Consider the following 13,220-nt stretch of genomic DNA (forward strand, 5'->3'; position numbering starts at 1 on the left):
GAGAACAGGATGTCACAGTGTAGCATTTGTACAGCACTCATGAACAGTATTTGCTTGCAATTGTGTCTGCGATCAACATTGCGTTCAAAGGGCCCACAGTTTTAAAATGCCTGGCTGGACAGAAAAATCTATAATGTTATTTTTAAAACTTGTCTGTAAGAAATGTTATCAACTTACTGCCAGAGAAACAAAAGAGAGTCACATGAGTATAACACAATGGGTGTCCTCCAAACCAGCCAGCAAGGCCAGTGCACTTGGTGCAGTTAACGGAAAGTCTTTCTTCTGCTGCTCCCCACACCACCTCACACAGACTCTGGACAGATTTAAGAAATTATTGCAGCTGTACAAGAAACATGTAAACATTTGTGTGTGCAGTCTGACTACAGTTAATGACTGGATCAGAGACACAAGTTATCTAATACAATAATCTGCCCTTGAGATAGCCATGGGATATATATCTGAGAAGAGAGCACCCCTGAGTAGATAAATATGGAAATAGAGAATAATCTTCTTCCATAAAGATTGAATTTTAAATCCCAGGAGCTAGAATTTGCTTTAAAGCCTGAAACATGAGTTTTGATATCTATCTCATTACTCTTTTTTTCTTTTTTTCAAACATTAGTTATTACATCCGAGGATTCTTGACTGTACAACATGCAAAGTTCCTTTTTGTCTTGATAAATTCATGACCTTGGGAATTCCTTGTCAATTCACTGCTTTTTTTTTTTTTTATAGGAATATGGTTCCTATAAGGAATAGAAATTCGGATTTGTTGTGACTTTAAAAAATCTTCAAACTCTATAGTGAAAATTTATGATTGTTGCAAAACATTTTAGCACCTCATCAAAATCTGTGGTAAAATAGACTGTTAGATTTTTGAGATCTATTTGTCCAATGAATACACTTTCTTATCTCCTACTACAATGAATAAATATTAGAAATGGGAAGAACAGATAAAAAAAAATATAAAAATACAACAGGTATTTCTTCAAAGATAAATATCCTCTGTTAAAGCAAGTGCAAGGGTAACTATCACAGTTTTTTTGCAAGCAGTTTGAGAAACTCAGTTCTTCACAAATATTGGAAACTTTTCTGGATATAATCTTCTGTTAAATATTTCCTGTCACCTTTCAAGGACTAATCTATAGTAATCTTTAATGTGTACTTTCAAGGAGTTCTTTTACATGTATGCAACATTTATTAAGACAGGTGCAATAGGAAGGTATGTTATTCTGATGAAATTGTTTACCAGGAAAAGCAACTGTACAACTAGAAAAAATTATTTTTTAAAAAATAAGGTCATTGACTTATGCATATACACAACTTAAGAACCACCACCATGAGATTAGATCCCTTCTTAAAACATCCTTTCATCAAACTACCTGTATAGGAATAGTGACAAGGAGATCTTGGTTACATATATTTTGACCACACTGAACTTTTACCACACTCAGTTTTAAAAACAACAACAAATCCATGCTCATAATTTATGATTCCCTGCACATAAACTGACCTCTAACAATGCCAGAGTTTGATTTGCACATCTGCTGAGCTTACTCTCCAGAGATAGGGAAACTTGAAGGAAAAAAGGGGCTGGGTAGTAGTATTACAGTGATGCTCTGGAGATTTTCCATTAAAGTTTGGCCAGTGTCACTTCAAAAACATTTCATAGTATGAAAGGATAACACTGTTGTGTAGAAACAGAAACAACAAAGGTGTTCACAGCTTGGCAACTTTCTGTGTGTACAAAATTTGCTTCCCAGAGAGAGACTTTATGAAACAAATTCATATCTACACCTCTGTAAATATAGAGTAGATCAGTGGATGAAGTGTCAGCAGTGGGAGTTGGACAGCAGCATCTTTCTGTTTTGGGTTATTGGTATTGGTAATCATAACCCAAACCCATTTAACTTGCAAAAAGCTCTAGCAAGCTGTTTCTGAAATTTCTCCTTTCCTCTCTTTTTTCACTTTCTTTTCCTTTTCCTTGTTTTGTCTTTTCTTTTTTTTTTCCTTTTTTTTTTTTTTGAGGGGATGGTGCTTGGGTTTTTTTGATTTACTTGTTTCTTTTCTAGGATTTATCTGCCTGTAGCACTAATGATCTAAAGATATTGTATATATACAGACACATGCTAATCTTGCTCTGTATCAAAAAGGCTGTAGAAATAAAAGAGAGGCAATGTGTGACTATTCTTTTACAATGAATGTGTCATGAACATGTATTTACAAGTACTGTAGCAATTAATGAGATTAGTTTGTGCATTCTCACAAGCAATCACAAAGCTTTAGTTGTTTCTTTTCTTACCAAGTTGCTCTGCTAAATGTTTTCCCCTCTCAGTGAAGATTACCCGTTCATCCTCCATGTCACATTTGTTCCCAACCAAAATAACCTGGGCATTATCCCAAGAGTATGTTTTGATTTGAGTTGACCTTAAAAGAGAAAGAGAGAGAGAGGAGTCAAAGCAAAGCAAATTCCCCTTAAGTCAATTTCAAGCAGAGTTGCAACAAGAATAAAGAAACAATATTGATTTTGACAACTAGGGTAGCATGATTCTGTTTAGTTACAAATTTCAAATAAACTAAGGATTATCTGTTAGGATATTATGGGCAGAGTATCAACACAGGTTTTACTTTTCCTTGCTAAAAATAGTATTTTCTCCTGCCATCAACATTCTTCCTATATTTTAGAAAGAAGTGGTGACACTTTCTCCATTTTCACATTTTAATGCAAACCTTATAATCTAAAAACAGAGCTCTGAAAGAAAACCAACAACTTATTCATTTCTTATCTTTTACTTTTAAGATCGGGATGTAACTTTAGCAGCAAAACCTCAAAATTTCAGAGCCAGTCTGTCTTCCTTCTGTTGTTTGTCTCCAGCACATTCCTCTACATGTCTTTGATCTACCAGAAGGGCAGCAACATTTACATTGTGCATCAAGCCATGGGCAGGGGCTGAACCTGAACTCTGATTAATCTTCCATTTAAATTATACAAGCCTTAACCATGACTGCAGCTGAATGGGAGTATCTGAGGCCTTGAAACACCATGAATACTGGTGGTGAAACAGCTTACAATGCTCTCTTTGAACGTGATACAGATAATGGATGACTTAGGGGCATACTCATGGTACCTCTCAGTTGCTGCCTGCCACCTTTCTGCTGGCACCCAGACCTGCTCTGTAGGAAGGAAAGCTTCACAGCTGGCTCCAGGCTCAGCCAAGAGTGATGCTGCTGGTTACCACGTTCTGACTGGCAGCAGTACCTGCCCTTCAAGGTAATGCAGGATGCAGGAAACTTACTCCAAGCACTTACCCTTTGTCTTGGACTTGTGACTATCTGGCTTGTGACTGTCTGGCTTTAGGTTTTAAGTGTTTGGTGGGACATTAATATCTCTTCTGTCTCCATATGATCAATGGAGAGAGAAAAAGACAGAGAACATTTCTCTTTCCCCCAGCCCGTCTCACACTACTTTCTCCACCCCTCCCTCCCTCCTTAGACATTACAGGGTGCTTAGGAAAACTTCAATAGAATAGAAACTAACCTCTAACTACACACTAAGAGAGGACACCCTGGAAAGGGATCCTGTGGCATATCAGGGACCTGTTTTCTCAGTTTCTTTGAGAAAAGATGAAATAGCTTCAAAAATCTGTCACCTAAATGTCTTGGAAGCTGGTCTGCGTGGGTACTACATTCACTAGTGACCCCTTCTCATAAAACAGCCATCATCTCTACATATTCAGACCCCTGCCTACAAACTGTAAAATTCAGGAAAAAGATCATGATGTAGTCTGAAAACTGATTTTAGTGAAAGACAGCAAGTGGATCAAATCTCTCCAGCTGGCTTTGCTTACTGCAAAACCAGAGGGATGGCCATGGGCAAAAGCTGCTATAGCTATCTTTGTGACCCTGGGTCCAATGACATCGCCTACAGGTTCCCTGCACGAGTCAAAGAACCTCTAGGCCATGTCTGATGGGTTTGCAGTGCCAGGCAGAGAAATTTAAGAGGACGGATCACACTGCCTTTAGGAATGTTTCACTTTTTCACAATGACCAAAAAGAAGCTGAGGCAAATTCTAGACATTTTGTGCTACAGATTGTTCCCTTGGGCCTGACCTGATCTTTTCTTCAAGAAGTGACACTGTGCTACTTTAAAATCTGTTTTAATGGCAATTTGAGTAGGTGTTCATAAAGTACTGTGATCAAAAAGAAGTCAGACTTCCCTGTACACTTATATTTTATTAAAGATACCATTTCTCAGAAAAAAGGACAACATGCATTCAGTTTGGCAGAAACGTCCTTTTGGAATCATGCTGAGTGGTTAAGCAAAGTAGAATTATTATTGTGTTTATATCCAGAACTACATTTGTCACCACAGCAACTTTGCAAATAGTAGTACCTCAAATGTCAGTGTGTTAGTCCATTAAGGATTCTAAAAGAGCTTAGCTCTGAACAATTATTAGTTGGGAGCCAATTTATTCCCTTTATGTCAGCAGGAAATCAAATATGTTTCAAAAGAAAAATATACAGTAAAGATATTAAGCTTTACAGAAGGAATTACTTACATAATCTGCAAAGTTGAAATAGAATAAATTGATGAAGAAATACTGAAGACATTAAAAAAATTTAGAATATGAAGAAATACTGAAGAAATAGCACCACACAAGTGTAAAGAACATTCATTCAGCCATGTTTTGCAGACTTTGGCTCCAGAGCTTTACATGAGTTTCTTTCATTAAGAATGTAAGCTCCCTTCATTTTACTGTAGCCAGATGTGATTTTTTTATTCTACAACTGTGAATCTGTGCACTCAAATGCTTAGTACTAAAGCAACTTATTTTATTCATAGACGTTATTTAATCTGACTTGCTTATGTCTCATCTTCTAGTTAATTTATTTTTATGTAACAAGAAGAGGTCTTGTCCTTGCAAACAAATCCAAAGACATACATTTTGCAAAGACTCTGTAGTGCAAAAATATAACTGACTGAAAATCAGTCAAATGTATCCACACCCAACACCACATCAGAAGAAGCTTAATTCAAAGGATATAACAGGCTTATCATTGTTATGTTTTCTTTTAGATGTACATTTCCACTATTGGCTTCTATAGGTTTTGATTCCCACAACTCCCCACCAAAGTCAGCATATAGGTCACTTGAAAAAAAAAAAAAATGCTGTTCCTTGCATACATGACCTTTCAAATGACTGAGGCTCCTGATTAATCCAAAGCATGAACAGTTGTCCTTGTAAAGAACTTCAGCCTCAGGAAGATTGAATACATGAAAAGGCAAAGATGATGTTTGCAGTAAGCTGAAATGACAGTTCTTGTTCACTCTCAGTGACCTGGTGTATGTCAATAGTAATTTACCCTGTAAATCTTTCCCTTTCTAGTTGTATGGTAGGCAGGGAATATGCATCATGCTTGAATTTTTATAACGTATAGACTCCAGAGGGGCAGATTAACGGAGGAGTGCAATGATCCATTACTTTCCATGATCAGCACCGCGCTTGTTCTCCCTGTACTGCAATTCTACCACATCCCTGGTCAGAAAAGAGCACTTGCTGAATGCAAATAAAAGCAATGCTATTGGCTTATCTTAAAACGATGAGATCAAATAACTGCCCAGGCGTCAAAGGCAGGGTGCCTGTGTGTGTGCTCTTGGGCAGCTTACAAGGAATGCTGCACAGTGTGACAGAGTGGGGTTCAGGAACACCCAGCCCCAAGCTGGCTGAGGCAGCTGAGAAGCTGGAAGCCAAGGCAGATAGCACAGAGCAATGTGGGAGAGCTGCTCTGATATTACTGCTGTGGAAACCAGACTGTTCACATTAGATTAGGTGATAAAAGCTTATCTGTACATCCAAAAGAAGCACGGAGAGATTATGGCACAGGGGAGAGCCCCAATAATATCCTGGCCCTGGCTGCTCTCAGGCCTATTGCAAGAAACATCAGACTATCCAAAGCCTATGTCCACTAGCCTGGAGGAGCAGGAGTGCACTAAGGCAGGTTACCAAATTAAGACTCAGAAAAAGACCTGGACACTTGCTGCCTGTTCTGAGCTCCCCTTCCCCCTCCCAAAGACACTTGCCTCTGCCATGTGCTCTGACCTCCTTTGTTCTAAGCGTGGGCAAAACCAAATGTAACTCAGACTCTTCAGCAGTGTCTCACTGTCCGGTCACCCCGGGTCCGCCCCCAGTCCTCCCCTTTCCCCTTCTCCGGATACAAGAGACGATCGAGGGAGGCCCCGCCCTCTCCTGGCTCTGCTACCCTTTCTGCGAACATGTTGTTGTCTGTCTCATTTGAAAGCTCCTAACTGCGGGAAATTGAGCGAGCAGGGAGCTGTATTTCTCCCTCTTGGCTTCTGCTGGTGGTATTTGCTTTGCAGCTGATACAAGTACCGATTTTAGAGCTACTAAAGTGCCAGATTGCCCGTGCTACCTCTCTGGGTTGCTCAACGCTTTCTGAGGCATTGAAATACAAGTGCTAGCCGGTAAAAAGCTGAAAAGATACCTCCCTCAGGACACCACATCCAGGTCCCTTCCAGGGTTGTTCCAGGAAAGTCCCAGTCCCACTGTCCAAAGTGAAACCCATCACTGCGAGTCAACACTGGAGGCTAATGTCCAGGTGCCAGAAACTGAGGAGACAGGGGTTCAGGGGCAGGTACTGGGCAGACTGAGTTTATGAGCCCAGCTGATGGAGGGAGCCACGATGTGTATGTCTCCACAGATATATATTCTCATGAGTGGACCTCAATGCTGTGCTGTTGTGGAGGGGAGCAGTGTGAGGATGATGATGCTCTCGGTGTTTGTGGGAGCACTCCTGGGTGTTTTTGTCTCCAGTGTGTGTGTGTATATGGTCATGTGCATATGCACATATATGTGCTGTTCCCTTTGTGAGTTGTGTGCACGTGGCCCGCTGGGAATAGGTCTTCAGCGTCACTACTAGTTGGACCTGGGATATGGAGCTGCAGCAGCAGCTCCTCTCTTAGTCAGATCCAGCAGGATATATTTTCCCCTGAGTTCAGACTTAACATGGCTGTGCCTGGGTAACACTGCATTGCTTCTTGGAGAAGCTGCTACAGAAGGCAAACCTGCTGTTTGCTGCACTCAATATATTTCAGGTTGCACTCAGTGCTGACATACCTTGGGTTGACGTTGAGTATCATTTCAAACAATCACTTTTTAATAGTTCATCTATGTCCAGGACAAATATTCATATAACCTGGAATAGTCTCTAGTATATTTTCACCCACAGATTGCACGGAAGGCAAGCAAATATAAAGACATGTCCATAGAGTAAATATACCAGGAATATGAACTTTTAGAGACAGCCTTAATCTATTCATCACTCTTTGGATCAAGTCCTCCAAGGATTCTTGCCTACCACAGAGAGACTGGTTTCTACAGGCTTTTTAGATTTATTATGTAGTAAGTCATGTGCACAGACAGCAAGAGAAATACCCTAAAGAAAATGCTCCAAAGGGGGCTGTGTATAGTGTTTATTCCAGCAAATTCAGGAAACAGGTTGTACTTCTGATGTTTTGATTTCTGAAAGGAGTACTCAACGAACTGGGGTGCATCATCTTTCCAGGAAAAAAATAAAAAAACCCCAAACCTTAGCAAAAAACTTCAACCAACCCAAAAGAAAATTAAAAAAACCTCTACCAAAACTAGGGTTTTTTTTAAAGTTACTGGTTTCTTGAGTTCACTGATTAATCCTTAAAATTCTCCTATTTTCATCTACAGCATGCTGACTGGTAAGCCCGTTAGCTGAATTATTAGAGGTCACATAGTGGTGGGATCTGGGGCAGAGTCCAAGTTATCTATTATTTCTCAATTTCTTTATTTAGTGAGAGGGAGTATAAGAGAAGCCACTGTGAGTTTGGAGGTGTTTCCAAAGTGTCCAGTGTTTCCAACTGAACTTCCTGCTTTTATTTTCTAATGAGTGTGCCAAGTGTCCATCCCCCTCTGAGCAGGAAGGGTTGCTCTCCAGTTTTTTCAGGGGACATAATTTTCCTTCTGTAATTGGAGCAATGAAGGGTCTCTTTCCCCTTTCCCACAGTCTCCATCCCTTAAAGTGGGAAGACACACCACTGCCCTCTCCAACCCCTTACAGAGACAGGGATGGTAAGGGTGTAAGGGTGTAAGGATGTAAGGATGGTAAGCTCTGTCATTCCCATCTTTTCAGGAGATGGGATCATGCCATGAGTCCTTTCCCACCCTGCTTGTCTGTGAGGAGCTCTGACACACTTACCATTCAAGCCAGCTTTTCCACAGAGTGAGTCTGAAGTCTCCCTCATACAACCAAGTGTTTTCTACACTTCACTGTACACCATAGGCTCCATTCTTTTTCCCACGCCCTCCTTTATGTCTCTTAAACTCTTTATTATTCCCAGCAATGCTTACTTGGTATGTGCTTTAAGAATGCCCCAGCATCTTAGAGTTTACCCGTCTCCTCTCTTTCTCTCTCATGCTTACCTTTTGGATATGATGAAAATAGGGCATATGTAGGATTATTCTCTATGGCATGTTAAATGACTGCAATGCTCAGTCTTGATGGCCATTTGGAATCTGGCTCTGTACCAGCTGCTCTGCACTGGGTGCTTAGACCTTGCTGCAGGCAGGGCAGGGAGAGAGGTGACCTCAGGCTTTTCATCTGTTTTCCAGTAAATAATCTAGCATTAGTGGGAGACAAACCATTAAAAACATAAACCTACCAACTAAAACCCCAAATCAGCTCTCTAATTGGGACTTTGAAGAGAGTACTAAGGTTAAAAATTTGAAGCAGTCTTAGCAAAAACAAGACAAAGGGTCCTGGTGTACTTGAATACTAAACTTTTTGTGGCCACAATTATTGACACAGCAGGAACATAATGGAAATAATTAGTAATAATGTCAGTAATAATAAAAAGAAGATGTTAACATTTGCCAGATTTTAATTGAACTGGTGAATAGTTGGAGCCATACACAGAAATAGAACTTTCTTTAAGAAACAGCTCAGGATCTTCCCTCCTCTACTGACAAGGAAAATCTGCATATTTGCAACTTTTGAAATTTTTCTACTTGTTTCATCCTTCTTGTGTTCTCCAGGTGCAGGCCATAAAAGCTCAATGATTGTGGTTAATACCACAATAATTGTTCTATCCCTTGCATTTACGAACCTCTAAATAATTATTGAAGCCATTAGTGAAAACCATGAAAAGCAATGGATAAAGGAAATAATTATCAAAATAAATAGCTGATGTAGATGAACATGCGAGCAGAATGGGGAAATTGCACCTCAATCATTCTCAAGGAGGGTTTAAAATCTAGTGGACATTTGTTGGGGTCCCTCCCCTGCCGTGTAGCCCTGGGAGAGGGGCCCTGAGGGCACAGACACGGGGTTTCCCTGCCCCTGCTCAGCCTCGTTCCCATTGGTTGGTTTGTGTTCCCTGCGCGGGCAGAAGGACCCTTGGTCCCGTGACTGGAACAGTTCCTGGGCAGAGCCCCGGCCATGCGGCTGGAGAAATAAACATCTCTCTGAAACAGCTATCAAGAATCTGTCTGTCCGTATATATTTCCTTTCCACGGGACTCCTGGTTTGATATATGCGTGTTGCAGGATCCCCACTGCAACAAATGGTGGAGATTTGTGAGCAGAACGATCCCCGATCCCTAAGCGACTGATTTGTGTGAGTAAACCCTGGAAACTTTGGATTCCTCTTCTTGGTTTTGCTTTGCTATTCCATATCTAAACTATGGAGGAACCGTGGGAAGACTCTTGGCTCTCAGAGCCGCATATGGACATTTATCTTAAACTAAAAATGATTCTTGAACAACGATTTGTGAATTTTAGCTTGATTCAAGCTCAAAAAGAACTGAAACACTTCCTGGCATGGTTGTTTAAGAACTTTTTCTATGTTTCTTGGGATTTAATTCTTACCAAGGGCTTTTGGAAAACCGTTTGGACACAGTTAATACTGGAGTCAAAATATATGCCGATGGAAGAATATTTTCGTGAATATTATTTAGTTACCGAGACTGTTGAGCAATGTCGGCTGTGTCCTGGCGAAGGGAAGCGTGGCGCAGGGACCGTGCGGCCCAGGCCACGTGCACCGAGCGCTCTGAGAGCAGCAGCGAGGCAGTTCCCGCGCGCGGGCGGAGCCACGCGAGCCGCAGTGTCGGTGGCGGAGCGAGGCGCGGCGGGAGCGGCGGGACCCGGCGGTGCCTGCCCGGTCCTGCGCAGTGCGTGGTGGAGCGAGCCCCGTGAACGCCCGGCCGAGAGGGGCGGCGCGCAGGCAGCGGCTGGCGGCGGTGGCGATGGAACGGAGCCGCGCCCAGCCGAGACGCGCGCTGGAGCAGGGCGCGGGGGAGTCATCGCTCGGGGGCCCGGCCGAGACGTGGGTGCAGCGCCCGACAGCGGCAGTGAAGCTGCGACCAGAGGAGGCGACGCACGGAGAACTGAGCGGCACGGCCCGGCCCGGCCCGCACGGCCCCGAACGCGACCCCGGGAAGAGCGCGCAGGCACCAGCAGCCCCGACAATTCCAACACGGGAGCGACCGAAAGAGAGAGCAAAGACGCAGCGAGACAGAAAACAGCAGCCACTCGGAAAAAGGAAAAGATCGTAGCAACTAAGACCTTAGGGATAGTAAAATGGTATAATGTTAAGCAAAATTATGGTTTTATAACAAGGTGTGACAACCAGCAAGACATATTCGTGCATAGAACTGCTATTAAAAAGAATAACCCTGAAAAATGCATCCCAAGCTTGGGAGATGGAGAGGTGGTGGAATTTAATATTGTACTAGGGAGAAAAGGGTTACAAGCATCGCAGGTCACTGGGCCTGATGGTGTTTCTGTAAAAGGCAGTATATATGCAAAAAATCGTAGTCATGTTAGACAGTATCTCCATTGTAAGCCCCCCCTACAGTTTCCCTTTCCTAATCCCACCTTTCCCTTTTACCCTATGTCCTATTACCCCCAGTGTATTCCCAGTCCGTTTTTTCATCCATGGTTTCCCTCACAAAACCATGCTTTTGCCAATTGTTTCCCCAAAAATCCCTTTCCAATGCCGAGTGGGGGATGAAAAGGGGGAGGGAAGAAGTTAAACCCTCTCCTGCCTCAGTTTCCCCACAAAGCATGCTTGGAGAGTTCTGTCTCCCTTCTGTCAGCCCTAAGATGTTCCACAGAATCTGTTTGGACATTTAAAGACTCAGGAGGGTGGCTTGTTTTGTCTTGAAACTGTTCTTGTTATGTTTATCCAGTTGTTTTCATTCTCCTTTTATTAAAATAAAACGGGTGAGGTGTTGGGGTCCCTCCCCTGCCGTGTAGCCCTGGGAGAGGGGCCCTGAGGGCACAGACACGGGGTTTCCCTGCCCCTGCTCAGCCTCGTTCCCATTGGTTGGTTTGTGTTCCCTGCGCGGGCAGAAGGACCCTCGGTCCTGTGACTGGAACAGTTCCTCAGCAGAGCCCCGGCCATGTGGCTGGAGAAATAAACATCTCTCTGAAACAGCTATCAAGAATCTGTCTGTCCATATATATTTCCTTTCCACGGGACTCCTGGTTTGATATATGCGTGTTGCAGGATCCCCACTGCAACAGACATTCCAGCATCTTCACTTGTATCCAGAATGCATGATGTGTATTGAATTTATGATGCTTATTTTCACTGATGGTACTGGCACCTACTGACTGCAAGGCCTTACTAACATATGACAGAGAATAGACAAAGATGTCCCAGCAACACAGAAGTACTGAAAATTGATGGAGAAGGGCAATGAAAGGGGGACAAAAATGAGAAAAATAAATTTACTCTGTCCTTCGTATCACAAAACAGCAAGGGGAAAAGGATCTGGGGAGAAGTGGGTATGCTAAGGATATGTTCAGTGTGGGTAGCTTGGTGAGCAGGGCACTGCAAGCGGCAGTTTGAACTCTGGGTGGTAGGAGCTCCAGGAAAAGTAAACCTGAGCTACCCCTTTTATAACAGTGAGCCTGGGAATCTGTAGTGTCAGTCCAGCAACTGGACACTCAGACACAGCAGGAACCGATGACCCCAGACTTTTGAGAGCTTACACTTTGAGGGTACAAAAGCCTAGAACATCTTTACTAGGAGACCCTCCTCAAAGGCACCAGCTTGAGCTGTTGATTTGTTACTGCACCACGATTAAATGATTTTAAGGATCCAGACATCTGAGACTCTGCTATGGGAAAGGCAGGAGAGCCAATGAGGAAATCTGGTCTGACTGTGTGAGTGTGGGGTGTGTAGGGAGTCAAACAGGGCACCTGTGGGGTCATTGGAGCCATCCGCTGTGAAAAAGCTTTGGTCCCAGCCCAGGTGATACAGGTGTGGCTCCTGGATGGTCAGACAGGAAAGTTTCCTGTACACATATATTAGCAAAAATGGGAAATAGCAAGCCCTCCATGCTTGCAACAGAGCAGGATATATGAATATGACTGTATTTGCTGTGTCAGTTGTTGTTTATACAATACTGTGTTTTCTGTCTGGATTGAAGGGAAAATGAAGAAAAATGTCTTATGTTTGTGAAAAAAACACTGATATTGAAGAAAACAGAAGAATACCAATGATTCACCACTTCTTCTGACAGGCCTTATCTTCCTTGTGCAGAAGCAAAGAGCGCATACCATGCAATGAAAGGCTACACATTTAACCTTTCCTTGGAGGAAGATATACTGATGATCCAGAAGCAGCATGACAGGTGTGACAATAACAAATTTCTGGGTCATTATCAGCCAGAAAGCTAGTCAAAATCCACATTACCCAGAATATCACAGGTTTTCACTGTTCTGGTAGGAATTTAACCTACTTTAATGAAAAAAACCTTCCACTACAAGATTCTGAGGCCATAACTTCATTTTAGAAAACCACGTGTTACATTTCAGTTATGACGGGCTGCAAAGATATTCAAAATTAATCCCATTCTTTAAGAGATAAAACTGAGCTGATCTTTAATATGTGCATTTTTACAACCTTATGCAAGAAAATACGATATTTCACATTGTTACCTAAAAACAAAGAAGAAGATAGAAAGCAGAGATAACAGCTGAAGATGTAAGAGCTGATGTTCTCTGTGTGCTTATGACATTTATTCTTCTTTTTCTTGGTGATAGTCCATTACTATAATGGTAATGAGGAAATATATACTTGCTCAGTGATGTCCACTCTGGGTCTGCATTTAGTACAATGCAATAAGAACTGGCATAGCACTAATAAGTACACGATTCTGTGTG

The 13,220-nt window shown here is 42.3% G+C and overlaps 1 protein-coding gene and 1 long non-coding RNA gene across 2 annotated transcripts in view; one reads left to right on the forward strand and one right to left on the reverse strand.

Annotated features, from left to right (window-relative positions):
- RAB3C (RAB3C, member RAS oncogene family) overlaps window positions 1-13,220 on the reverse strand; it is a 129,184-nt gene that overhangs the window by 17,302 nt on the left and 98,662 nt on the right. Inside the window, exon 4 of the mRNA XM_048291351.1 lies at window positions 2,303-2,427. Within this exon, the coding sequence (XP_048147308.1) occupies window positions 2,303-2,427 (125 nt within the window). The remainder of the gene's footprint in view (window positions 1-2,302; window positions 2,428-13,220) is intronic.
- The window catches only part of LOC125319786, a 37,235-nt gene that overhangs the window by 1,850 nt on the left and 22,165 nt on the right, over window positions 1-13,220 (forward strand). The window lies entirely within an intron of this gene.

The sequence above is a fragment of the Corvus hawaiiensis genome, chromosome Z (genome assembly GCF_020740725.1).
Source record: "Corvus hawaiiensis isolate bCorHaw1 chromosome Z, bCorHaw1.pri.cur, whole genome shotgun sequence".
NCBI lineage: Eukaryota > Metazoa > Chordata > Aves > Passeriformes > Corvidae > Corvus > Corvus hawaiiensis.